General features: G+C 39.3%; 2 protein-coding genes across 9 annotated transcripts in view; one reads left to right on the forward strand and one right to left on the reverse strand.

Annotated features, from left to right (window-relative positions):
- Positions 1 to 1,036: 1,036 nt before the first annotated feature.
- On the reverse strand, positions 1,037 to 18,184 carry ZDHHC6 (zinc finger DHHC-type palmitoyltransferase 6). Of its 3 annotated transcripts, none has more exons than XM_055345974.1 (11): positions 17,973 to 18,184; positions 16,405 to 16,886; positions 14,787 to 14,878; positions 13,177 to 13,336; positions 11,162 to 11,323; positions 9,465 to 9,518; positions 4,587 to 4,754; positions 3,527 to 3,568; positions 2,695 to 2,840; positions 2,557 to 2,603; positions 1,037 to 1,649 (listed from the first exon to the last, which is right to left on the reverse strand). In XM_055345974.1, the coding sequence occupies exons 2-11, from the start codon at positions 16,669 to 16,671 to the stop codon at positions 1,546 to 1,548; spliced, it is 1,242 nt and encodes a 413-aa protein (XP_055201949.1). In that variant the 5' UTR covers positions 16,672 to 16,886; positions 17,973 to 18,184; the 3' UTR covers positions 1,037 to 1,545. The 3 variants fall into 3 exon arrangements, with proteins under 3 accessions (XP_055201949.1, XP_055201948.1, XP_055201950.1); XM_055345973.1 differs by having other exon boundaries at positions 17,909 to 18,184; XM_055345975.1 differs by lacking the exon at positions 17,973 to 18,184 and having other exon boundaries at positions 13,177 to 13,244; positions 16,405 to 16,451.
- A 240-nt stretch (positions 18,185 to 18,424) lies between these two features.
- The window catches only part of VTI1A (vesicle transport through interaction with t-SNAREs 1A), a 361,282-nt gene continuing 351,785 nt past the window's right edge, over positions 18,425 to 27,921 (forward strand). For 4 of the 6 annotated variants that reach the window (XM_055345976.1, XM_055345981.1, XM_055345979.1 and 1 more), the window contains exon 1: positions 18,435 to 18,705. In XM_055345976.1, the coding sequence (XP_055201951.1) occupies positions 18,612 to 18,705 (94 nt within the window). In that variant the 5' untranslated portion in view covers positions 18,435 to 18,611. Of the gene's footprint in view, positions 18,706 to 27,921 lie in introns of all 6 variants that reach the window. The other 2 variants (XM_055345977.1, XM_055345978.1) reach the window with 2 other exon arrangements.

Consider the following 27,921-nt stretch of genomic DNA (forward strand, 5'->3'; position numbering starts at 1 on the left):
AGGTCCCTAGGTGATTCTAGTACACAACTAAGATTGGTGGCTATTGAAGGCAATGTGGAGAGGACCAGACCTTCTCATCCCCCAGCTGTGAATATTAAAACAAATACCAGCTGAGCCTAAACTCCAACCAAGCACACTATTCAGTTTCCTCCTTTACCATCTTTGTTGCTCTCGTCTTGAATGGTGTTTTTTTCTGTCCTCTAATTGGAAGTAAGGAGAACATTCCTGGATGGTCCTTCTAGACCCTGAGCCCAGAAAAACTGAAGAAATGTCTATTCTTGGAAGGCAAGAATTAACTTACAGGGTCCCTCCATGGTCTAGCTCCTAGACCATGGCCTCCTTGGCCTCCTCTCCTACTCCCTCCCTCCAACTAAACCACACTGGCTGCCTTCCTATTCCTCAAAGGTGCCAGGCACATTCCTGCCTGTTCTGGCTATTCTCTTCTAAGACGCAGCTACTCCCAGAGGCACGTGATGTATCCCTTCAACTGCTTCGAAGGTCACTTCCATCAGACCATCTTACCTGCTTTCTTCATAATCCATGACTCCATCTGATGCATATTTTGCTGCTGTCTACCTCCCCACCTATCACTAGAAGGGGACAGAGTCATGTTTCATATACTGCTAAATCGCCAAGTGCCCTTTCCTTAACGTTAACTGTTACAACCCTCCAAGAGCTCAAGTTCCCTGCCTTGGAAAGACTTAGTATGGGAGGAGGGGACTCCTCTCATTCTACTTGTGTTTGGACAAGCCCAACGTTAAGCATCCAAATCCTCCAGCTTAGATCCTTTCCTTTGCATGAGTTTCGGGTTTTGAGAGATTCAAGTGTACATGACTAGCTGAAGCTCGCTAGGTTGAAAGTCTCCCAGAATGCTGTGATCTCAATATGCCATTAATTCATTTACTGAATACCTTAAGACTCATGATTAAAGATGCTGATTTTTCACAAGTAGTAGAGCAGTTTTTCCAGAAAGAATGAAGATAAATCTTTTTAGTCAACCCAAAGAAAGAGGCTTTAAGTAAAAACTGGATTTATATAGAACATCCATTGATCTTTATTTGATTTGACAAAAATTTGCATTATTAAAAGACAGGTAATAAAATTTAAGCTTATATTGAATCTGACTTATTATGTTCTATAGTATCTAGAATATTATATAAGAAATATCAACTGAGGGGGAAACAAGATAAAAGCATCACATGCAGATGCTCCTGGCAAACGGGGGAACTCTATCTGCAGGTGAGGTCCATAGTGTGCACAGCATAAAAAAAATCCTAGAGAAAATGCAACTGACTTACTTGGGTGAAGTGTTTTTCCTTTTGAGGAGAGGAAGAGGTGGCAAAGAGGGGGCAGAAATTCAAAGGCATGTGCAGAATGGCTTCTCCATTTCAAAATGGTAATAAAAATATTTAGATTATGGCACTAGGGCACCTTTGAAGAAAAGAACACCTTGCCCAGAGTAGGGTCATTGCATAATTCTGTAGTAATATGTACAATTTTCAAGTAATGGAGAGGATTTAAAGAGTAATTTTACTATAACAGTGGCTATCTATTTTTCTTCTCTCCCTCTGGGGCTTGATCTGTTTCAGCATCACAGGGACACTTCTCCACACAGTTTCTAGGGAACCAGCCTCTGATTCGTGAGACACCTGATGGAGGAAATGAAACTGATGTGAAATAGCTTTACAACAATGATACCGCTGAGCCCTATAAGTCCTATTCAAATCAATAAGCTTTTAGTTCTGCTTTACTTTTTCCCTTTACCATCTTTTACAATTTGAGAAAAAAAAATAGTTTTAAAATGCTATCTAACAAGCTAAAAAACCAGTATTTCCCAAATGTCATTATCTGGAAAGGTGCTTATGTGATTCAGAACTACCCGAAGTAGAGCTGGAGGGGACGGACTTCTCAATATGGGTATTCACTTGCACATGCATGCTTGTGGTGTTCTGGGCCCAATGTCATACTTTATCTGTTCCAGGGAACCACCTCCCTGCAGCCTCTGTGAATTTCCTTCTTAGGTTTTTTCTAACAGGTTGCCTAAGCGGTTATATGGGGTTAATTCACGGTTAACCCAGTGTTTTAGAAAAAGCATCTGGGATTAATCTTTGCTTTAAGAAAGAACAACCCTAAAACTTAAAAAAAAAAAAAAAAAAAATTGAAGACACAATTTCAAATCCATCAGTTTCCATAATAACTTCATGGGAATATTCATTCACAGAGGGACGGTATGGCAGAGGGGTTTATTGTACAGGTTCTAGAGCCAGGCTTCTTGGATTGGAGCCCTGGCTCTACCGTTTTTAGTGTGGTCTCAGGCAAAGTGCTCAGTCTCTCTACATTTCAGTTTCCTCACCAATGAAATGTAAGTAAGGGCTGTTGGGGACTTCAATATCACAAGTGAAGCACTTCTATAAGAAGTCTTTTTTTCTTGCTTGATGATGTGTCTATTATGTGCCCTAATGCATGTGACACTGATTGTGTTTATAAGAGTTATTCCTGCAAAATTTGGAATTATTAGCAACCTTGTCTATTAAACATTTCTTTCCATTTCCATACCTTCTACAGAGGCATCATCAAGAATTTTATCTCCATACAACCAGTATCTGAAATATTTAAAAGATTAAAATTAATTTTTTTTAGGTTAGATGCTAATTTCATCATTAAAGAAGAAATTCAGTACTTCCTACAACTCACCGTAACCCTCTTGTGGCTAAAATGAATTCCCCTTTCTGCAGCCTTATTCGAGGCTCCTCAGTGCAGGGGCTGGTGAAGAAGGTTTTGATTCCTTTATTCAAAGGACAGCAGGCACCACTGTAATCCTCTATTACTCTATACCGCACCTGTCATCAGTAATCAGAAAAATAATTTAACATTTACCCCTTAATTTCTGTAAATTTGAATTTAAGTTGTTAAAGGCAGATCCAAAGTATCAGGTGACAAGTCTTTCCCTCCCAGTTCCTTTATAGGAGGCAACTGATGTTTCTAGTTTTCCAGGCTTTTCTTACCCTGCATTTTAAGCACATAGCTAAGAATTAAGTTCTAGAGCAGTGCTGTCCAGCAGAACTTTCTGCAATGACAGAAATGTCCCATATTTGTGGTATCCAATGTGGTAGCCCCTAGACACATGTAGCTAATGAATAATTCTAATGTGGCCAGTGCAACCAAGGAAGTGAATTTTTTATTTAATTTTAATTACTTTAAATTTAAATAGCCACATGTGGCTAGTGGCCATCATATTGTACAGCAGAAGTCTAAGGATGAGTTTCACACTAATGAGCTATATTGAGGATAATTACTTTCCTGTTGGCAATATAAGCGGACTACATTCCCTCTAAACCTCCAGTCTAAACTATTTAAAAGAAAACAAAAGTGAATTGTATCAAATTTCAACGGTTATACTAAGAAATATTATTTAATAAAAGCCAACGGTTGGCTTCTACACAAAGGCAATTCTGAAAACTACACAGAAGTATAGAGCCTGACAAAAGGAAAAGAAACTAGTATAATTGCAAAAAATATGACTTACACTTCTGATTCTTTTATCTGCTTTTTGTTTCAACTGTTCAATCTGTTTGGAGACATAAGAAAAAATGTTATCTTAGTGTTGAAAACAGCCTTGTGCCATTTACTGTATCACAGTGACATGACAAACTCCCAATTTTCCAGCATTTCACAGTGCTGACAAAACAAAGGCCACATGTTTTGTTTTTTGTTTTTGTTTTTTTCAGAAAAGTAGGCACTATGATTGAGAGTTGGAGCTGACATGGGGCTTTCTTCTCCGTATTCTACTGTTTTAATCTATGTATACTCACTGAGCATTTGTTATGGCCCAGGGAAGAGGGAGATGTGCTCACTGCCCTCATGGGGCTTCTAGGCTAGTCCTGAAGGTGAAGATGACCCAGACATTCAGATTCCTTACAGACAAGGTAGACAGACTGCAAAATTCATCTGCAAGTCTCCACTAAAAATCATTTCAACTCACTTTTCTTCACTTATTCAGCAACAATTTATTAAATGGTACTATCTTAGATACAGTAGGGGAAATCAAGATAACTCATGGTGTCTGTACTAGAATCTTGTCAAATTAAAGATATTAGATATAAGAATTAAATGAAAATATGAGACCTCATGTGCGCCATACAGTGGCACATAGTTAAGGGCCACATCCAGACAAGGTGGGGCTGACACCGGGCTTGATAATTTCCTATAGAGAAGAGGTAATACAAGAGAGAAAAACCGGCATAGACAGATGTAGGTGCAAGATTGCACAGGGAGTTCACTGAGGAAACCAGGCGGACTGGAAAGGGTGATTTCCATTAGGAAGTAGTTAGAGGCAGCTTTAGGCCAGATTTTATAACTAAGTGAAGGGATCAGGACTTTATCTCACATGTATGGAGAATTACAGAGAGATTTAAAGAAAAAGAGAGATAGGATATATGGAGTGCTTTAGGGTTGTTAGATTTATTTTTGCCAAACTGAAAAAAATTTTATGACTTATTTTACTATAAAATGTCATCTGAGTTAAGGGAAACTTAAAGGGAAGAAGGGAGACAGAAAGGAAAGATTATCTGAACAGAAACACTTACTGTTAAGCTGTACTGGTGACAGTCTTCTCTTACTGGCCATGCTAGTCCATCTCCTTCAGGGACCCCTGACCATGTGAATACCTGTTTAAAGTTCTTCCATCGACTTCCCATATCATAGGGAAAAACAAAGACTTCATCTAGTTGGTAATATTGAATTCGATCCTTAGCCTGTGGGTAACAAAGAGGTAAGATGGTAGATGTCTCTGCCTCAAAGGGCTTTAAGTGATATATTATTGACAGTTTTGATAGTAATATACATTTAGTCCTCAGATTTGTATCACTCCTAAAAATGCTACCTCCTTGTTGTAGTGTCAGTGTACATAAAAGAGATAGACAAAATTTACCATCATGTAAGAGGAACTTGCTATTCAACACTAATCTCGTAAGGGGTCATTCAGGAAATGTCTAGGTGGGCTTATTCAGGAACAAGCATTTTTGAATAAATTAAAAAATAGCTTTATTCCACATATAACAAATCCTCACTGTTCTTGGTCATTCAGCTAATAAAAGAATCCAGGTGGAAAGAAGGGATGTTGATAAAAAGATTTAAGAGAAAGCAAGAGTTTATTCAGGATGAAAGGAACTGTTTCAGGGGTGATCCAGAAGGCAGCACTTGTTTCTTGGGTGCAAAAACATCTGTGGGAATGGCCAGGTAAAGAGGTATGAGGGGAGTCATCATTTTATGAAAATTATTTTTTAGGGATCCCTGGGTGGCGCAGCGGTTTAGCGCCTGCCTTTGGCCCAGGGCGCGATCCTGGAGACCCGGGATTGAATCCCACGTCGGGCTCCCAGTGCATGGAGCCTGCTTCTCCCTCTGCCTATGTCTCTGCCTCTCTCTCTCTCTCTCTCTCTCTGTGTGTGACTATCATAAATAAATAAAAATTAAAAAAAAAAAAAGATAAAAAAACTAGGAGAAATGTGTAGATCTTCTTTCAGTTTTTTATGCCGTTACACGTGTATATGTACTCACTTATACATGTATTTGTATGTACATTTTATGCATATATATATATATATATAAATATTCAGGATGCATAAATTCTAGACATTTAAATTGATCACTTTAAAAACATAAGGAGATACACTGGCTTAGAATTTCTTTAGTTCCACTGACACCTAGTGGTATAAAGATACATTATTTATTTATTCCTCCCATGAGTGTACAAACCCAGTTGTACATTTGTAAAATTTGTATAAATTTTAGTGCCTAATTTTGATGAATTTTCTATTAAGTTAATATAATCACTTACTTGTACTTTTTAGTCAGCAACAGAGTGCCAGTTTTAAAATAAACTTCTAGATTTGGTATGGCACTTTATGAAGAGCCTTGGATATTAGAAAAAAATTATTAATCTAATCATGATATATTATGCTAACCAGAAATTATACCTTGAAATATTTTTTATCAGGGGACAATATCTTAGGGAAAGGCCTCTTGCAATTACTTATAAAGTAATATTGATGTTAATTCGATTAAAACTATTATCAAACTATGTGCGTATGAATCTACTCAACTGTAAATCCCCACAAACAGTAAAGGATAATTTATTTTCCCTTTTAATAAACAAAAGTTTCAGAGTCTTCAAAATGGACAAGGGTCTCAAAAAACAGAGATCTAGCCTATTAACAAAGGAATAGTGGTAAGGATAAGAGTTGTTTACAAAAATGACTGATCCCTGGTCTCTGCCTAAGAGAATCACTCAGCGAAGCTGAGTGGGGGGATTCTATTAATACTGTGTTAAAAGGTGGGGCACCTGGGTGGTTCAGTCAGTTAAGCATCTGACTCGTGATTTCAGCTCAGGTCCTGATCTCAGGGCTTTAAGATTGAGCCCTGCATCAGGTTCTTGCTTGAGTGTTGAGCCTTCTCAGGATTCTCTTTCTCCCTCTTCCCGTTCCCCTTCTTACACTCTCAAAAAAAGAGAAAAAAAAAAGGGGGGGGTGGGGAACAGAGGTGAACAAAAGGTGCTATGGGAAAGACAAAAAAAAAACTACTTAGCTAATCTACGAAGATTCAAGGAAGGTTCTTCAGAAGAAATGACACCTAAACTAAGTCTTGAGGCAGAAGAAATCAGGCAAAAAAAACAGGGAAGACATGAAGGATTTAATTATGTATAAGCTAAGAAGCTTGGACTTAAGTATGTATCAGTGGTTCTCAAAGCATGCTCTGCATAGCTCTTCCAGTCCCCAGGACCTTTTCTTGAAGTTCAACAAAGTCAAACAACTTTCATTTTAATACTAAGATGTTATTTGTCTTTTTCATTGCATTGACATTTGCAAGAGTGGGTGAAACTGCTAGTACCTTAAGCAGAAATCAAGGTGGTGGCACCACTTTGTGTAAGTAGATATTGTATTCTTCACCATTACACATACTCATAACTCAAAAAAAAAAAGTTTTACATAAGAAACATAAGAATGTCCTTGATGCAATAAAAATTATGATTTTTATTAAATCTCAACTCTCAAGTAGATGTCCTTTCAATATTCTGTGTGACAAGATAGGAATACACATAAAGTATGCCAAAGTGCTTATCTCAAGGAATATATGTGTTTGAGCTGTGAACTCACAAACGCTGTGTAGCCAGCTGTTTTTATTTTTTTTTATTTTTTTAAATTTATTTATTTATGATAGTCACAGAGAGAGAGAGAGAGAGAGGCAGAGACATAGGCAGAGGGAGAAGCAGGCTCCATGCACCGGGAGCCCGATATGGGATTCGATCCCGGGTCTCCAGGATCGCGCCCTGAGCCAAAGGCAGGCGCCAAACCGCTGCGCCACCCAGGGATCCCCAGCTGTTTTTATATAATGCTAATTTTACTTGAAAAAATGAGTAATAAAACAAACTAAGGTTACTGAAACTTCAATATTAGGCAGAAATTTTCTCAAAAATGAAGTCATGCTGTTACTTCAACATAAACAACTATTTGTTGCCAATAAAAAACTAAGACTTTCAAAAAAAAAAAAAACTAAGACTTTCAAGTGAAAATTAGAATTTTGGAAAATTTATATCCACCACTATGAGCTTGACAGCTTTCCAAAATCTAAAGATCTTCCCCCATAAAATTGGTAGTGATATGAATGAATGTGCCAACATCTGGAAAATCTGAATAACCCTATAAAACTGTATTTTTGTATTTTCCAAATAACCAATACCTGATGTTATAAAGTCATATGTGAGTTTAAAAAAAAGGGCAGCCCAGGTGGCTCAGTGGTTTAGTACTGCCTTCAGCCCAGGGCGTGATCCTGGAGATCTGGGACTGAGTCCCGCATCAGGCTCCCTGTACAGAGCCTGCTTTCTGCCTCTGTGTCTCTGCCTCTCTCTCTGTGTGTCTCTCATGAATAAATAAATAAATAAAATATTAAAAAAAAAAAGTCCATTCAAAGAGCAAGATGTCCTGATCGACTGAAATGTAAAAGACTACAAAATGTTTACTGATACAGCTTCACATCTCACATGCCTTTCAAAACTATCACTTATTAAGTTTTCATGTAGTATCAAAGAACATTCACTATTAACTAAAAAGCCTATTGAAATACTCTCTCCTTTTCTACCTACTTATCTGTGTGAGGCTGGATTTTCTTCATATACTTCAATCAAAGCAACATATCTCAACAGATTGAATGCAGGAGATGTGAGAATCCAAAACTGTCTTCTGTTAAGTCAGATATTAAAGAGATTTGTAAAATTATAAAACAATGCCACTCTTCTTATTTTTTACTTTGAAAAATATAATTTTTAAAAATATGCTTTTTTAAAACATATAATGGGTTTATTATTTTTAAATGAAATAATAAATCTTCAAAATTCTTCTCAGAAAATATGGCAATCACTGGTAGACATTATACACATTAACAAAAGCTCTTTAGTGTCCTTAACAATTCTGAGAATGTAAAAAGGTTCCTGAGACCAAAAAGTTTGAGAACCTACTGCTATAAATTAAAGTTCGCAAACTGGCTGCCAAGGGGCTAAATATGTCCTACTGGTGTGTTTTATTTGGCCCCCAAAGATTTTTGTTAATTTGAATTGCTCGCTAATATTTATAAACAGAAAAGAGATGTCAAAGAAATCCAGATCTATTACTTTTCTAGAAAAAGAATTAGATGATTTCACAATACTGGGTGAGTACCCACCAATGCTATTATAAAATGGCATTAATAATTACATCTAGTGAATATATTAGTGGGTAATCCTGGGTTAAGTCATTTCACCTTTCTGTGATTCAAAGACTCACCTGTAAGGAAGAGAAAATACTTCTATGACAACAGTCAACTTCATCTGCTAGGCAGCTTTAGTACACAGGCTAGCTCCTGTCACCGAAGTTATCTCCCTGGCCCCCTGCAGGCATTTGGGTTTGTAATCCCTGCTACAGTGATGGTGAAGCTCTGAGAAGCTTCAAGGAGGGAGCAAAGTAATCAGATTGACTTTTTACAATAGAATCACAAGATAGGATGGAGTGCGTTTAAAGGTTGTGAGGTCTGTAGCAAGCTATACATGGAACAGGTAACAATAATAAGCCCAATCTGATATGGCTAATAAAGCACTGAAAAAAACTTGATGGCACCTTGGTAGGAGTGAGGTTCCTTTCCAAATAGCCTGTCTTCACCCCTAATCTGAGAAATAATGGCCAAATGGTTTAATGTATGGCTTAGGCCTCTTCAGCAACTCGGGGTGAATGAGAAGCAAATTTCTGTGGGCATTATATTAAACCAAGAATGAATCAAAATATTTCTTTCCTATATTTACCTTTTATGTGGCAAGCAAATGACTTAAGAAAGCCATCTGACAGTGAAGTTTTCACTTGTGGGTATTTATTAGTTAATCTGGTCTATGAACTTATGAACTAATCTTTATTGAGATTAAGGAAACAATTATTAAAATTTACCTTTTCTTCAATCCATGATTCAATAGAAGTTTTGTTTCTGAGAATTATTTTCATCTGAAAATTAAATGATAAACAGTCAAATTTTATGATGAAACTTTGGTTAAGATTATCATCTTCATAGTAACCCTATGAGAGTTTCTATTGCTCCATTCCACTGATGAAGAGACCAGGATACCAAAGGTTAAGTAACACACTCAGGGTGTGGTCCATCTAACTCTCAAGTCTTTGTTCTGAAGCCCTGAACTACAATGCCTTTCCACAAGATGATTATGGCAATCCATAATCAAATCTGAATCCACTATTTTAATAAAGCTTCATGTTTTAAGTGCTATCTTCTGAATAAGGTTTCCCGAGTATTAATAAAACATTGGTATAATCCATTTAATCAGTACTTGTACACTTTGCTATTAAGATGTCTTATCATTATCTTTAATTAACATTAATTTTATGATTAATTTATTTACTATAAGAAAGTATCTCAGTCAACCCAGATATTCTGTTTGCCTCAAAAACTGAATATATTCAGTCTTGATTCTATTAATCAATTCTCCTAGCTATAACAAATTCCACTAATGGGGCCATTTACACCACAGGGTTTTAGTTTACTTCTAATGTGATTATTAATTAGAGGCATTTGGGGAGTTTTTTTTTTTTTTTTTTCAAAAAATTTGATCCCAGGCTAATAGAAAAACATGAAGTATAGCCAAAACCAGCATATTTTAAAAACAATGAGTTTTAATTTAAAAGAGTAGGGTGATGCACAAGGGTCCTGAAGCCAGCATTTCTGATTCTATGCGAGGTCTGCCTTTCCTTTCAGTCTGGCTGTGTCCAGAGGCAGTGTGGCACAGTACAAACACTCAGGTGCAAGGAGTCTTCATCACAATCCTAGGGTCGAGCACAACACTTGGCCCATAGTAGGCCTTCAATTCATGAACAAGCTAATTAAGTGAATGAAATAAGTCATAACTGTTTTGTGATATCTTCAAGGGTCACATTCTCCTCCTCTGTGTTCTCACAGCACTTTGTACATAAACCTACGATACACACATGAGCCAAAATTAACTGTTTACTGCTAATTGTGACTTCTCTAGGGGCCAGACACTTCATTTTCATTATTGTAGCCTAAGAAATTAGCAGTTGTTCACCAGAATAGGCATTAAATAGCACCTGTACCATAGGGTTGTTATTGAAATAAAATGAACTACATGTGATGTCCCTAAACAGTGTCTTGTACATAATAAGTGCTCAATAAACATTGGCTATATAAGGATGATGATTAAATACATGCTATTATAAAATGGCATTAATAATTACATCTACTGAATACATTAGTGGGTAATCCTGGGTTAAGTCATTTCGCCTTTCTGTGATTCAAAGACTCAACTGTAAGGAAGGGAAAATACTCCTCTTCCACTCTTTCTGGGGATTGATGTGAAGATCAAGAGACTATAAATGTGAGGAGAGCTTTCTCCACTATAAAGTGATATATAACTCTAAGATAACAATATTAAAAATTAAATAAATTATCTGGAAATTCTGGTGAAGTTACTTCAAAATTACCTTACTAGTACAGAGATTAGTTACCTAGATGGAACAGGTAACAATAATTTTCATTTCTAATGCAGGTTTTATCTCTTTCTCATTATAAGCAGCTCAAAAGTTGACAACTTTTAGCTAGAGTTAACCAAGAAACTTACCTGGATAAAAAACAACATCCCAACAGCTATGGTTGTTCCTAAAGCTAATCCCAAGGCAAACAAGGTGGCCGCAAATGCTGCTAATCCAAAGGGAATAATTGGAAGGGGATCTCTCCGGGCTGCACTCATATCAATCTTTACCGTGTTCCACCCAAAGGAGAGCTACAAAAACAACACACACTTGAAATACTCAGTTTATGTACATGTTCAGACTACTGGAACATTTAAACAACTTGATCAAACAAAAGCAACAAATGATAACCTGAAACTGTGGCTAAAAGCAAATGAATTTCTAATTTGCTTCTATAAGTTTTTTTTTTTTTTTTTTTTTTTTTTTTTTATGATAGTCACAGAGAGAGAGAGAGGCAGAGACATAGGCAGAGGGAGAAGCAGGCTCCATGCACCGGGAGCCCGATGTGGGATTCGACCCCGGGTCTCCAGGATCACGCCCTGGGCCAAAGGCAGACGCCAAACCGCTGCGCCACCCAGGGATCCCTCTAATTTGCTTCTAATTAATACTGGGGCTTGAACTCCTACTAATATGGAGGATATCATTCTTAGTTATTTTCAAATGTTACTTTTTTTGTTCTTAATTATTTCCCCTCAGAAAGCATAAGGCATAATTCACTAACATTAATATGCATGACTAGGACTAGACATTAATCTAAATTGTAACTGTGTCATCCATCTTTTCCTTGCTTTTCAATATCTACAGGAATCTTCCACTGGAACAAAAGAAACAAAAAGAGCTTAGAATTCCTTGCTTCTTCCCTTATGTGGCACAACCAGAGGTTACAAATTGGCAAAATGCAGCCAAATATGGCCTGTTGATGCCTACTGGCTGATCTGTAATATGTTTTAAAATATTCAGCCAGGTCCCAAAATTTAAAAGGTAGGAGATAGGGATGCCTAGGCGGCTCAGCAGTTGAGCATCTGCCTTCAGCCCAGGGCGTGATCCCAGAGTCCCAGCATCAAGTCCCACATCAGGCTCCCTGCATGGAGCCTGTTTCTCCCTCTGCCTGTGTCTCTGCCTCTCCCTCTCTCTGTGTCTCACATGAATAAATAAAATCTTAAAAAGAAAAAAAAAAAAGGGCAGGAGATACTAAAAAAGTCCAGATTTTCTGAGTTTCCCTGAAAAACTAGAAGACTTAGGATTACTGGACTAGATTTCCAAACATGAGAAACTGGATGAGGTGAATATGGGTTATCCCACCTGTGAAAGGCATGTGTTCTCCAGAGGCCACAGTCCCATCAGGCCTGGGAAACTCATTTACTCACCAAACCTCTTTAGGGATTGAATTTGTAACCCCTGAACTTTATCTGCAGACAACTTGCCCATAAGTCAACCTAATCTCCTTGAGGATATTTTGGGACATGCGTCTGCTTCAAGAGCCACCTCCCCGGACATTGGAATTAGAAATGAACAAAAGAACTACAACTTGCCTCATAAATTAGATGGAAATATAAAATATTAGTGTTGTCTTTTTCTTTTTGTTCCTTTTTTTCCCTCTAATTATTCTTATCATAGGTACAAAATGTAAAATCTAATACATTTTATATATAGTAATAAAATATTACCAACTTCAACTACAGCTAGTAAGGTAAGTTTCCAAAACAAAGTAATTTTCCTCATCTTAAAAATTACATTTTGGGGCACCTGGGTAGCTCAGTAAAGCATCTGCCTTCAGCTCAGGTCATGATCTCAGGGTCCTGGGATTGAGTCCCACCTCAGGCTCCCTACTCAGCAGCAAGTCTGCTTCTCCCTCTGCCTCCCCCCATGCTCTGGCTCATAAATAAATAAATAAATAAATGAATGAATAAATAAATAAATAAATGAATAAAATCTTTTTAAAAATTAAATTTTAATACTTTTTTAAAAAAGAAATTCATATACAGGTAAAACAGTTCTGTTTCCCAACCTAATTCATAGAAATAATATTTCCAAAAGGGACTTCTTAAAAATAACTACCATTTAATTTGGCATGAATGGTTTTATAACAAACACTGTCACTTACCCGATTATAAAGCTGTGTATACATAGTCATAACAAAAATGAAGGCAGCATGAATACAACCCAGTGGTGCTAAAAGGAGAAACAGTGTGAACGAAGCATGATTTTGGTAACCACAACAGTTGTTGATCCAAGGACAGTGATGGTCCATCTTCATCACACATCTAACAAGAAAAATTTACATTAAACATGTGGCAGAAAATCCAATCTACTTTAAATAACTTTGGTCTTCAGAAGATCAAGCAAATAGGAATCCAGCATGTTCATGAGTCACAGAGGAATTATACTCCATGGAACAGAAAGCAAAGTCTTTATGAGTTTTTAAATAACTCTGAACCATGACTTCTTTTAAATTCTAAACAGCACAAGAAAAGTCAGGCTTTGTAACAGCTTCTGAGAAAGAGATGTCTGCTACAAGTGAGTTTATTTAAAGAAGTCAGGAGGCCCGCTGAGAGGTTCATTATAAATACGTGTGGGTTCCCGGTCTTCCTCTAGCTCTGAAATGCAGCGACTGAAGTGGAATACAACAGAGACTCAACAAAATCACTTCTAAATCTCCCCTGGGGTTGATGGGACCCAGCAGACCTTGTAACTTCCTTCCTTCCTGTTCTCATCCTTTAGATGTGGATTCTCTGAGCTAAGCAAGCTAACTATGGAATATAAGATGAGGTATAACAAGCAAAGTCTTACTGAACTTCCTTCCCTTGTTGCTACAAGAAAATTTCTTGGCCTCATACCAAACTTTATTCGCCACAAATGGTTTTCTTAAACCTCAAACATTCTCAATACAAATTCTTATTAATCAGTGGAATAGCTGGGTGTTTAAAAACGTTCTACATATAGTGTAGTGACTATACTACACTATATACTATACACTACACTACACTACTATACTACACTTATAGTGACTCAACTTTCTCCCCTTTTTTTGTTAAACACTTGTGATAACATGCACCTGAATTCATCTATTAGATTTGTATAAAATGTAAATGTTAGTCAACATAAATAACAGAAAAGGCAGGTCTTCCTTATAATTTAGGCTCAGAACAATTCTAAAGCTAGTCAAGATGACAGGAGACAAGCACAACTAATCCTGATCTATGGAAACACATGAAGGCATAACTTATTATTCTTGGAGGGCATGGAGCAAAGTAAATGTGTATTTTTCGGGATCCCTGGGTGGCGCAGCGGTTTGGCGCCTGCCTTTGGCCCAGGGCGCGATCCTGCAGACCCGGGATCGAAACCCACGTCGGGCTCCCGGTGCATGGAGCCTGCTTCTCCCTCTGCCTGTGTCTCTGCCTATGTCTCTGCCTCTCTCTCTCTCTCTCTCTCTCTCTCTCTGTGACTATCATAAATAAATGTGTACTTTTCCAAAATAAATAAATAAATAAGTAAAATCTTTTCACTTATAACAAAAAAAGGTGGGGATTATTTATTATCAAAATTGATGACTTAAGGATAAGATGGAGATATGGACACAAGTATTATGACTTTTTTTTTTTTTCATAAAGAAGCCACCTTGTAGAGACTAAAACTAAGACTGATGTGGTAAAAACAACAACAAAAGACCAATAACAAAGTTGATCAGTCCCCAGTGAGGAGCAAAGACAGTACCTGTTACACTTTCTGCAGTGATGTGACCGTGGTGCCTTGTATGCTTGGCAGACTTTACAATACTGGAGGTACATGCTATCCTGAGAATTTTCCTTAGTAGCAAAATATAAACAAAAATACATCAGATATCTGATCCTAAGTAATAACATGTCAAGTCTTATGAATAAATGCTTTGGTACGGTTTGATTTTGTTTTATGGGGGTGGGGATAAGGATGGAATCCTAATTGCGTTTCCAGCCCTTTTATTTGAACTGAAATATTTTTAAACCTTGAGTTTCTGGTAACAGCTGCATCGCTCTTCCAATTACCCAAGTCATTTTTAATTTCTCTTCCCCATGCTCTGCTTAAACCCACTGCTCCTGAGTGTAAGTAGTCCTATCTTTCCAAACTCTAAGTAGAATGGGAGGAGTTCAGGAAAAAGGTAGCTGACCATGTAGCAGGTATTTTGCAGTGGGGATGTAAACACCAGAGCTGATACTCTTTAGGAAATTGCTCTTACACTATTTTAATCACTTCGAACTACTTTCCTTTACTGTAGTTTCTCTCTAATCCAAACTGTCTATTGTCAGAATAATATTCCTATAACACAACTCTGATTAGGTCAGAGCTTGGCTTGAAAACCTCTCATAACTCCCTATGGCTTCATGCATTTAAGGCCTTCCAAAATCTGCCTTTGTTTCAGCCTTATTGGCACTACATAACCTGTTACATTACATCTGGTCATACGCTTCCACCACCAATAACTTGAAATGCCTTCTTCCCCATCCACGGAAATTTCCACTCCTCCCTCAGGTCCACAGCTGAAAAAGATCAGGTTTCTAGCTTCAACAGCATTCATCCCATTCTTTTTCTATAGTTTAGTTACTTATACAAGTGCCATGGTTTCTTTCTGCAATTACAAGGTTTTTCAGAATATGAAATTGTCTTACTCATTTCTGTGCGCACTTTAAATAGTACACTCCTAAGTGTTTCTCCAACATTAACATACCTAAGAATCATGTAGGGATTTTGTTAAATGCTGATTCTGATTTCTAGGTCTGCGGTAGGGACCAAGATTCTGCATTTCTAACAAGCTATCAGGTGTTAGTCCTCAGCAAGCAATATGGAAATTCATTAAAGTTTCTATAATTTTTAAAAAGTCATAAATTGATTCATACTGTACTTCCTAATGTTATGGTTTTAAAATCTTACGATTTAATCCAGCAATTTCTAAAGAGTTTTTCTCAGTTCTGAGGGCTGTTAATGTATTACATGAAAAAAGATCCTAGAGCCAAACTGCATTGTGAAATTTTAAGAGGTGCGTGACATGCATTATTTCTTAAATTTAGAACTATTGATTCAACAGCCCCCTTCTTCTTCTTCTTCTTCTTTTATTCCTTTTAATGCAGGACAAGTATTCACTAAAACTCTGCTGGGAAATACTAATTTAGATTAATACTTTCCAACAGATACAAAATAAACACTTTGAGCTTTAAATGATCGGTAATTCGAATAATATGCTTAACCTCCGCCAAGGCAAAAAGAAGGCTGTGTCTGATATTATTGGTTAGTAGATAAACCATAAACTAAATATGTGATTATCATTAGAGTTCCTTATCTTAAAGGATCTTTTTCTTACCGGTTTCCACCCCAAAGGGACAAAGCCAGGACCAATAAACATGGCATTGAAGTAGTTATAAAGAATCATGACAGTCCAGTTTATCAACATAATGAAATTCACGCTTCCTCCAGTTGTATGTAAAGGCCAATACCACAACACAGAGTCAATCATGGCCATTGTGGAACATATTGCTATAACACCGAGGGCTATGATGGGACCCCAGTGACACAGTCTCTTTAGTTCTTGGAGATTTTCAAACTTGATAACTGAGCAGAATGTATCCATTTTGGTGAGGAAGACTGCCTTCCTACTTTTAGAAAATCATAGATTTCCTTTTTCTGTGCACACATTTCCATGTGCCACGAGTCCACGTGTGTTCCTTAACTGCCATGCCTTCAAATTGTGGGAGGCCAATGCAGATCACGCCATTTTCACGGGTACACCCTCAGAGCTCTTTAATGTTGACTAGGAGAATCCAGGGTCTTGGCTCGAAACCCAACCTAAAGAAAGCAAAATGAGAAAGTTCAGTTAAAAGAAAAAAATATCTGTATTACATTTAACGCCCATAACCACCTAAACCAAAGCATCTCACAAGCGCACTGCTATGGGACGAGCGCCTCATCAAATGCCAAAGAGAATTATTTTTATCTGATCCAATGTAGGGCTCAAGGCTGAACGGTACATAAACTGGATACTTGATTCTAAAACAGTTGTTTTTATGCCTTTGTCTCCAGTTTATCAGGGGAACAGTGCTTGTCCGGCGTTCAGTGAATGGTGGGAGGGGACCCAAGAGTTTTAGAGCTGGAGCAGAGGGCTTGAGGGTTGATGGAATCAGTGGCTTCCTGCAACGAAGAAAAAGAAATCTGGCCCGGAGAGGAGGCTACGTGCTTGCACCAAGCTCACAAGTAACAGCTGAACCTACACTCGAACCAAGTCGCTGAAATCCTTTTACGAAGTTTCAAACAGGTAGTCAGGTAGGAGGAGCCCGACGCGGTCTACACGTTAGCCTGGGCTCGCGCCAAAACACCACCAACTTAAGGGTCTGTATGGGCCAAAGGTTAAGAGGCGAGCGAGTGAAAGCAAAGACAGAGTGAAAGGAGGGGAGGGGACGGGACTCGAGGAACACAGGAGGATGAACACGAAAGAAAATATTTGGGGGAAAAGAAAGAAAAACGAAACAAAACAAAAAACACGATGAGGAAGTGCCTCGGGAGCGAGGGACAGGGAAGGCGGGATGCAGGGCGCCGGAAGACCCGTGGAAGGGTAGTCGGGCTGGGCAGCCGCGGATCGGGGGGGGGGGGGGGGGGAGATCTCGGCTACAGGGTCACAAGGACCTTCGCGCAACAGATGCCACTGCCTCGAGCCTCAATTTCCCGCCGGCGCCGCAGAACAGAGCGCTCGGGGGACAAGCATCCCGTCCCGCCCGGCGAGGTTGGTTTCAACATTCTGGAGCTTCTGGGCTCACTCGGGTGGGGGCGAATACCGCCCGAATCATAATTCCATCCCTTGCCTGGACTCCCACCTCTCAGCCTGGTCCTCGGTACCCGCTCCTCGGCCATCGCATTTCCGGGGCGGCCTGGGCTCACCCGGAACAGGTCTTCTCCTCCGCGGACAACTCCGTCTTGGGAAAGTCAGGCCCGCGCAAGCAGTAAAGCAGATCTCGGTTGTCCGGGGCTGCAGCGCGGAGCCCGCCGCGCCGCCAGCGCGTCTCCCCAGCCGGCGCTCCGGCCGCTGCTCTCCCGCTCCCGCCCAGTGCGCGGTCCCCGCGACAGCCACTTCCGGGAGGTTCGCCGCATCAGACTTCCCTCGGGAAGCAAGTTCCTGCGACTTAGAGCTTGGGGACCGGGAGCCGATTTTCAGGAGATAGGAGGCCCCCCCCCAAAAAAAAAAGCTTCCAGTGACTCCCCCCCAAGAATCCTCAGGTTTCCGAAAGCTTCTCGGTGTGTGTGGGGGCAGTAATAGAAGTGCTGTTCTTTCGCGAATTTTTAAGTCTTGAAGCCCGAGCGGACAAAAAACAACGCACCCAAGGCAAATTCCGGGGGGGGGGGGGGGGACTGTGATTGCGACGAACAACCAGGAAGCGGCCGGGGTGGGAGCTGTCCCCGGTTCTCCCCGCTCCGCTCCCGAGGCCGCCTGCCGGGGTCCTGCCACCGCGTTCCTCTGTCCCCCGCGTGGCCCCTGCCACGACCTGGGCTCCGGCCCGGGGCCGTCACTCCGGAGCCGCCATGTCATCCGACTTCGAAGGCTACGAGCAGGACTTCGCGGTGCTCACGGCAGAGATCACCGGCAAGATTGCGAGGGTCCCGCGCCTCCCGCCTGGTGAGAGCCCTGACCCGGCGGGCGGGGGTGGCCCCGGGGGCGCCGAGGCTCGGGGGCGGGGCGGGGGCAGCGTCTCTAAGGCGCCAGGTGGTGCCGGGGCCCTCCCGCAGCGACGCAGCTGCGCTCGCTGCAGGGTTAAGGGACCGTCGGGGCTGGCTCGTGGAGCGCCGGGAAGAGCCTCCTGGGCTGGCGTCCGCGCCTCACCGCCTCGCCCCTTGCACTACCTTGGGCTCGTTTCTCGGGGTCCTCGGTTTTCGTGTTGTTTTTTGTTTCATTTGTGAAGGGGAGATGCGAGTTTTCAAACGGAGCGAGTGAATGCATCAAGATCGTGGGTCCAAAAAAAAAAAAAAAATTGAGAGGGGAAAAAAAAAAAAAGATCATGGGTCTGCAATACACAGTCCTGTTGTTTTGTTAGCGATGATAGTATCCCAGGCGGCAGAGCAGGCCGGTGTAGAGCCACGGTGCCAGGCTTCGGATCCCAGCTCTGTCACTTAAAAGTCGGGGCACTTAGGAAAGTTTCTTAATTTAAAAAAAAAAAAAAAAAAAGGAAAGTTTCTTAAACCTCTCTCAGCTTTCTCCTTCTTGGTCAGTAGGGGAGAGCTAGTGTCTCGTGGAGTTGTGGAGATTAAATGATTTAACATACGAAAAGCCCTGTTTTGGTGCAAGCTGCTGTAATCATTAGTATCTGTCACACCCCTCCACCCCACTTCTTATTTCTCATCCTTCTTGGGAGACCGTAACCCAATTTTCTGTAACACCTTTTTCTCGCTTTAAAAATTCCACGTATCCTACCTATAACTGTTCTCGATTTTGTTTTTGTGGGTTTTTAAATTTTTAGGAATATTTTACTTATTCATTCATTCATTCATTCATTCTTTATTTATTATTTATTTATTTATTTATTTATTTATTTATTCATTTATTTATTTATTAGAGCATGGGCACAGGGGCAAAGGACAGAGGGAGAAGGAGAAGACTCACCCCCGAGCAGGGAGCCGCCCGCCAAAGGGCTCCATCCATCCCAGGACCTGGGATCATGACCTGAGTTGAAGGCAGACACTTAACCAGCTGAGCCACCCAGGCTCCCCTTGTTTTTGTGTTTTAGCATAACTTACTTTCCATGCTCAACTGTCTACTTGGCATTTACCTAGAAAGGGCTCAGAAAAAATGTTTAAGTAAATGAACAGATGAATATGATATTTGGTAATTTCTTTGTTACGTGAGACGCTGTTTCAGGATTTATCTTTCCCTAAATACAGATTTAACTTGAGTGGTTAGCTACAGATAGGATTATTACTTTTAGCTTAGTTTTGTTAAGGAAATTGAACCATCGTCTGGATTTGGGCCTACCTGGCTCTGGGGTGTAGTGCGTAGAAAAGGGGATGCTCACTGATCTGGGAACTGGTGGGCAGCTTCCTGTTTCCCACCTCGTTAGTCAATCCTTGATGTCAGCAGTAATCTCTGCAGGACCTAAGTTGACATTCCTATTTCCCTTTCCCTACTTCCCCCAAACGTGCGTGTTTATAAATAATTTTCTTCCTTTATTTGTTTTTCTTTCCCCTTCCCTCACCTATTTTCTATTAATAGGGACATTTGCTTGAAACCAGGATCTCTGAACTTACACCCCACTCATCTCCTGAAGTCCCAGTTAGTTCTGGAGAGGTGGATGATGTCTTAAAGAGGTTTATGAGCCCAAGTGAGGGAACAGGAGGAGAAAACCAAGGTAGCATATATCACCGAGCTCTGCTGCCTCAGAGATTTTTGTGGAGAAAATAGCTGATGGCCTCATCACTTCATGATACATCACCTCGCCTCTTCTCTTCAGTTCTGCCTTTCTCCACTGCCCAAGACCATCTTGATTTTTATTATCCTTGTTGCTGGAGACTACTTCCTTTGACTTGAGTCCCAGAGTTTCAGGACTTGTGATTTCAGTTGGATTTTTGTTCATTTTTAATTGTAACAGTTTTAAAAGAGAAGCATTTTCTATTTGGGCTAATAGATTTTTGTACTGGGAAGATGTTTTATATAAAGTAACAAAGTCATCCATGGGTGCAAAGTTGTAAAACCTGTTTCTAAGAAAACAGATTTTGTTACAGTTGATTTTTTTTCTTGTCTTTATGTTTTAATGTAACCATTCTTACTATATAGAAGGAAACCTTTGAGTGCCTTAAAAATAAAGGCTTGACTTGCCTTGCATATGGTATAATGTAAAGCCCAAACATAGGAGCTTCAGTGGAATTGAAAGAAGACTGTTTAGCTGGCAATGGAAAAATGCTTACTGATTTGACTAATTGAATGACAGTAATTCTTTAAAAATGTAGTAGTTTCCCTGTTAATAGTTACTTATGCTTGCTCCCTTTATAATCTGTTTCTAATTGATAAATAGAAAAGGATGAATGAAAAGTATATCCATGTCGTTATGAATTTCAGATACAGGTCTGTGGACTAACAATATGTACCACCATTTAAAAAGTATAATTAAAAGTAATTATAATCTCATTCTGAATAGCATTAGTGGTTGACCTAGAGGAGATAAACTATAATTTACTTGAGTTGAGAAGTTCAAAACTGGACCAAACTTTGCAGCCAGAGCGGTTCTTTCTCCAACTTATTAACTTATTTAAATTGAAGTAGAGTGAGTAGGATTGATTATAATGAACTTCAATCTCTGCTGTGCATGTATGATGTATTAAAGTGTTATCACCAGAGAGAATAGAAAAGATTGAGTATCTTAAAACTTCATTTGAAAAAAGACATTTTATTCTGTGACATGTTTTAAACAATAAAAAGACTTTGCTCTTAAACTGAAGTGTTTGAATTTAACTAATTTTAGTACCTGGATTAATGAAACAAATCAGTCCCTTCTTAGGTAGTATTCTTATGGCATTGCATTTGAAATTTAATTTTAGTGATTAGAGTTCTGTGGTAAAGTCAAGAAAATGGATGGGTGCAAACCATAACTAATACTAATTATGAAGTTATTTTTCCTTTGGTGAAGAATTCTAAATGGGGGATATTTTGCAGAGGTTCCATTACATCAAGCAGGCATCCCCAAGAATCTTAAATGTTCTTCTGCAATTATTTGCTTACTTCATTTACAGAGAGAATAATGGTCTTTTGTGACTCCTACCACTTGTAAGATTCACACGTGACATCGGGTCTGTTTAGAATCTCTGCTCTGCTGCTTACTAGATGTGCAATCTTGGGCAAATCGCTTGGCCTCTCTAAGCCTGCTTCCTTCATCTTTAAGTTCAGGAGAGGAGATAATTGCTTCAACCTTACAGTGTTGTAAAAAAAAAATCAAATGGAAGAAAGCCTGGAACACACTAGCACAATTTTCTTCCCAGAAAATGTGCAGAATAAATGAGCTGTTAGCAGTATTCTTGCCACTGCTGAAGACAACAGGTGGTAGGGTTAGTCAGGACCCAGCTTCACAGACTGTGATATTAATTGAACTCTTAAAGGAAACTTGGACCTCAATTCTTGCTTCCTTTTCTGCCTAGACTAGAGTTAGGTGGATCTCTCTTGCTGAATGCCTACATTTGAAAGGATATGAGTGATCGGGGTTTTTTGGATATGAAATGGAATTGAACTTTGAACTCAGGATATCAAGGACGGAGGCAGAGGAGAGAAATCAAAGTTGTGAGGCAAGACAGGTGTCCTTTCTGGAAGAAAATGCTCAAGTCTCTCGCATTAGTTATGTCAATCCTTGAAGGCTTTTGGAGACTATCTAGGCATAGCCATGAATGGAAGAAGCTGTAAATGTTCCATAATTTTCTCTTGCATTTGTAGTTGTAGTAGTTGTAGGTGGGAGAATTCAGAAAAGTCAGCTTTTACTTAATGAATACTGTGGTTTGCGTTTGTATGTGGCTTTGGAGCTGTAATATCCACATGTATCTGAGTGCTTGAAATGTGGATACAGAGTGAAATGATAATATTTTGGATATATGGAGCTAGATTATTAAAACTTAATGTGCATATATTAAAATTAATTTTATTTGTTCCTTTTTACTTTTTAAAATGTAGATGCTAGAATATTTAAAATTACACATGTGACTTGCATGCATTACATTTCTGTTGTTCTAGAGAGTTAGAGTTGAAGAGATGGTTCCAGTCCTAATTCAAGAATTTAGGTGCGCAGTAATTGAATTGACACACTTTAATCCCATACCCACACTCTAATCCCAGAGGGACTGCTCTTCCTTCAACAATGTAATTAAGCTGATAATGCCTTCATTGATTTTTTTTTTAAAATAACTTTTAATTTCAGAACAGGTATAGATTTATAGAAAAATCACAAAGGTAATACAGAGAACCCCTACATATCCAGTGCCTCGTTTCCTCTATTGATAACATCATATATTACTATGATACATTTGTTGTTGCAGCCAGTGAGCCCGTACTGATATATTATAATTAAATGAAGTCCATACTTTGTTTAGATTTCCTTATGTTTGTTTATCTGTTTATTTTATCTAATGTCCTTTCAGTATTCTAGGATCCAGTCAGGATACTACAAAACATTTAGCAGTTATGGTTCCTTATGTTCTTCTTAGCTATGACAGTTTTCTCAGGCTTTTCTCTAGACTTCAGTTTAGAGGAGTACTAGTAGGATATATTATAGAATATTCCTCGGTTGGGATTTGCCTGATATTTTTCTCATGATCAGAATGAGTTATAGGATTGGGGGAAGAAGATCACAGAAATAAAACACTATTTTTTTATCACATATCAAAAATATACTATAATGTAACTTAATCACTCACTACTGATGCTAATTAACTGATCACCTGGCCAAGGTAGTGTTTGTCACGTTTCTCCACTGTAAAGTTACTCTTTTGCCTCTTTTCCATACTCTTTAGAAGAAAATCCTATGCATAGCCCACACAGGAGTTGGGATCACATTTTACCTTCTTGAAAGTTTAACATCTGTGTAAATCATTTGGAATTCTCTATAGAAGAGATATTGTCTGTTCTTCATTTACTTGGTCATTTATATCCATGGATTCATGATATTTATTTTATTCTTTGTATTATATTCCAATACTACTTTATTTTGTTGCTCAAATTATTCCAGCTTTAACCTTTGGAAGCCCTTTTAGCTGGCTTCTGTGTCCTTTGATACACCCCTATCATTTCAGGTTTGGTTTTTGGTTTTTTTGTTTTTCCTTTTTAGCCCTTTCTTACTTTCTAGTATTATAAGATATTCCAATAGCATCTTGTATTTTCCCTATTCCAGTCCCACAGTCAGTCATTTCTACAAGTCGTACTCCCATTTATTGTGAAATGGTGTTAGAAACCAAGATCTAGGGGCACCTGGGTGACTCAGTTGGTTAAGCATCTGCCTTCACCTCAGGTCATGCTCCCAGGGTCCTGGGATTGAGCCCCCACTTTGGGCTCCCTGCTCAGTGGGGAGACTGCTTCTTCCTCTTCCTGCTGCTCCCTCTGCTTCTCTCTCTCTCTCTCTCTCAAATAAATAAATAAAATATTTAACAAATGAACAAAAAAACCCCAAGATATAGGAGCGTATGGGTGGCTTTAAGAGTCAGATTCTTGATTGCCTCTCAGGTCATGATCTCAAGGTCATGAGCTCAAGCCCCATGTCAGCCTCCATGTTGAGTGTGGAGCCTGCTTGGGATTCTTTTCTCTCCCTCTCTCACAGCCACCCCCCCTTAAAATAATCTTTAAAAAAACAAGATCTGGATACAAGGTACACTCATTGCTATTGGAGTATTATTGCTTCTAGTCCCTCTGAGCTGACAGATGAGGAAGTACACGTGTACAGTAAATATGTACATATACATATTAATAAGTATTTGTATATGTAAGCTTACAGATATAAGCTAAACAGGAGTTCATATTGCTATCACCAGCTCTGATCCATTATTATACAGATCATTCTAGAATGGCTTTGTTTCAGTATTGATCATTTTCTACCATGCTATATAGTGTAGCATTAGTAATATATCCATTTTTAAGTTCTCTAATATAAAAAGTTCCTCTATTAGTGGTTTTACTCCACAGTTCCCAGTACATAGTTTCTTCTGCTATTTTATCTAAAAGTATCTACATTGCACAAAGACAGGTATCTGTAAGTGAATTCAAGTTAGCTCTGACACTTATACTACTTTATGAGGGATGGTGGGTACAAGGCTAACTAAGCACTTCTTTTAATACTAACAAAACATGCTATGTAGATTTGTTTGTATAGCACTAAACACTTCTGTTAATATTGAGTGCACAAGAAGAGATCATACTCTGCAAAGACTTATGTGTATACCAGCATTCGTCAAGTCCATTTGCCAAAAAAAAAAAAAAAAAGGTGATGAAATTTGTTTAGTGTATTTTATATAGTACATCAGAGGTTAAGAGCTCAGTTCTGGGCAGCAGACCTTGTTGGAATTCCAACTCTGCAATTTATTAGCTGTTTAACTTTGGAGAAATTAATCACTCTGTGTTTATGTACTTGCCTGTGAATGGGATAATACTAGTATTTCTAAAGGGCCGTTTTGAGGATTGGCTGTGATAATGTTCAACACATAACCCTGTGAAAATAATGATAGCTGTTAGTTATGGAGTTCCGAGTCCTAGGAACATGCCATTTGTAAAGGGGATGACATTTGGTGTGGAAAGCATGAAGCTCTCTTGGAAATTACATAGGAATAGTGCTAGAAGGCTGCCAAAACTTAATGTTGAAAGATTATTTCCAAGGTCATCTCTTCAGTCTCTTTTCCTTCTTCCTCATTCATGCTTTCCTCCTAAATCATAACCTTTTCGTTCTTCTCTTAATGTGCGGAACACTGGAGAGGGCTAAATTCAGAGTTAGGGCAGAGCTATGTCAAGAGTGATCCCTGCCTCCAAGGAGCTGAAAATGAAGGTGAGGGGGAAAGTACAGAAAGCACCTTCTCGTGACCATCAGAGCCACTAGAGGTCTGGGAATTCAGAGGAGATAAGATCTGTCCCAGGAAATCACCTTGAGGAGAGATGGGATTTAGCAGACAAAAATGGGGAAAGGAATGTTAAGTGGGTGCGGTGGGTATCTGTTGTTTTGGACTCTCCAGAAGCCTCTATGCTGTCTTCTGAGAGCAGCACCTTAGTTTTCCAGTGAGAAACTACCTAAACCCGGTCTTGGTGGAATTGACAGGCCGCCACTGTGCCCAATTCAGGTCAATGTGCACATATTCAGAGAATGTTTGCTGGGATTCAAATTTTGGGCAGACTGAACCAAGAAGAGAGCATGGCACTGCTGCTCAAGACTCTCCTTTTGCAAGGACTGTCAGTGAGTTCCTGCTTCCTTAGTATCCCCAGCCACCCTAGCAACTGTCCTTTCTGAATCTGGGGGCTCATTTTTAAAATTGACTCTATGAGCCACTCCATTTTATTCTAATAAGATTCCCCCTCTAATTCTAACAACTATCTTTCTAATAAATTCCATTTTTTGGCTTAGGTTAGCCAGAATCAATTCAACCAAAGAACCCTAAATGGTAGCTTAAAACAAAAAGTTAGCAGGAATAAGCGAGAGAGAGAGAGGGTGGAGGTGGTGTTTGGCTGATAATGAATAGTCTGTCTGGTTAGCATGTAGCATGCACACTGGAAAGGTAGTAGTTGGAAATAAAGTTAAAAAGGTTGTTGGATCTGGAATGTGGAGGACCTTCACTGCTGGGCTCAAGTGATGCAATCAAAGCCACATTTTAGTAAGATTAAGTGGTAGAGAGGAGCAGGTATGAAGACAGGGAAAGCAGGGTGGTTGGCAGCATAACTTCTTTTGTAAATGTTTTTACTGTCCTACATTGTTTATTCAATTAACCATCATTTTTCAAGAACTGATCATATGGGGTGCCTGGGAGGCTCAGTGGTTGAGTGTCTGCCTTTGGCTCAGGTCGTGATCCTGGAATTTGGGGATCAAGTCCGGCATCCTGCTCCCCGCAAGGAGCCTGCTTCTCCCTCTGCCTATGTCTCTGCCTCTCTGTATCTCTCCGTCTGTGTGTGTGTCTCCCATGAAAAAAATAAATAAAATCTAAAAAAAAAAGAACCAATCATATGACAGTCTCAGTGCTAGATTTTAGGACTATAAAGATAATTTAGACATGATTAAAACCCCCAACCTAGAAGATGAATCAGACCTGTATATGTAAGAGATAAATTATCGAAATTAGATAGGAGTTGTTGGTGTTTTCTGTAAGAAAGAGTGCTAACTCTCTTGTTGGATTAGGAAAGGCTTCGGAGAGGTGATGATTTCTGAAGCAAGTTTTGCATAGCAGTTTGCCAGGCAGTCACAGTGGAGTTGGGCATAGGCATTGGGATTAAAGGGCTTGGGTCCTGGAAATATATCAGGATTAGAGATAAAGACTTGGGATCATAAATGTATAATATGACAGCTTAAAAATGGGAGTGGATGAAATTGTCCAGGGACATAGATCATAGTCTGAACTCCCAGGAATACCGACAGGTTGGAGGATAAATGGAAGCAAAGGATGCTGGCAGAGGACCCTGAGTCAGAAGTGAGTGTGTGAGAGGATCAGAAAATCAGAGTCTCCTGGAAGCCAGGGGCGGAAAAAGTGATAGGATGGGAGGAACAGAATGTCAGATGCTACAAGATTAATTGAAGGTAGGACCAGAGAATGTCCATTGGTTTGGGCAAAGGAAAAGTCATCAGATTTAGAGTCATTTCAGTGGGCTGACGGAAGTGAGAGTGAGATTATTGGGAGGAAATGGGGAGATGAGGAAGGAAAACATAACTGTGGATAGAAGAGAGAGAAATTGGTAACAAAGGCTAATACAGGACAAGGAAGGCTTCTTCCTCTGTTTTGTTTTGTTTATGAGAAAAACTGGTGCTTATTAGTCTTGGAGGTCCAGCATGGACTTTCCTAACAACTGAACACCTTATAGGAAACAGACGTTCTTTCCACTGTGTAAATGCATAATCTCACTCTTGGTCCAAGATGGGCTTGTCTTATTTCGTATTCTGTTCTGTCTTAAAACCGTGTGCTCTGCTATAACGTGTGGAGTTGTTGGACAGATTGATGTGTACCAGGAGCAAATAAATTAGGGGTTCAGTATTGTCTAGCCTTCTGAAGAGCTAGTCATCTACTGAATATTATGCTCATTTCAAGCTTCATGACTAATCTAGTTTGTTGTATTAGTTGATCATCATTAGGTTCACAGAAACCTAACTTTAAAGATAGTTATTTACTTATTTATTTATTTATTTATTTA

The sequence above is a fragment of the Nyctereutes procyonoides genome, unplaced genomic scaffold, assembly GCF_905146905.1.
Source record: "Nyctereutes procyonoides isolate TBG_1078 unplaced genomic scaffold, NYPRO_anot_genome, whole genome shotgun sequence".
Taxonomy (NCBI): domain Eukaryota; kingdom Metazoa; phylum Chordata; class Mammalia; order Carnivora; family Canidae; genus Nyctereutes; species Nyctereutes procyonoides.

Coding starts and splice junctions, on each gene's coding strand:
- ZDHHC6 (XM_055345974.1), bottom strand. CDS start 16,671: ATGGATACATTCTGCTCAGTTATCAAGTTTGAAAATCTCCAAGAACTA. Junction 13,337..14,786: donor CACTGCAGAAAGTGTAACAG/GTACTGTCTTTG, acceptor TTTTCTTGTTAG/ATGTGTGATGAAGATGGACC. Junction 3,569..4,586: donor GTCACCAGTACAGCTTAACA/GTAAGTGTTTCT, acceptor GTCTCCAAACAG/ATTGAACAGTTGAAACAAAA.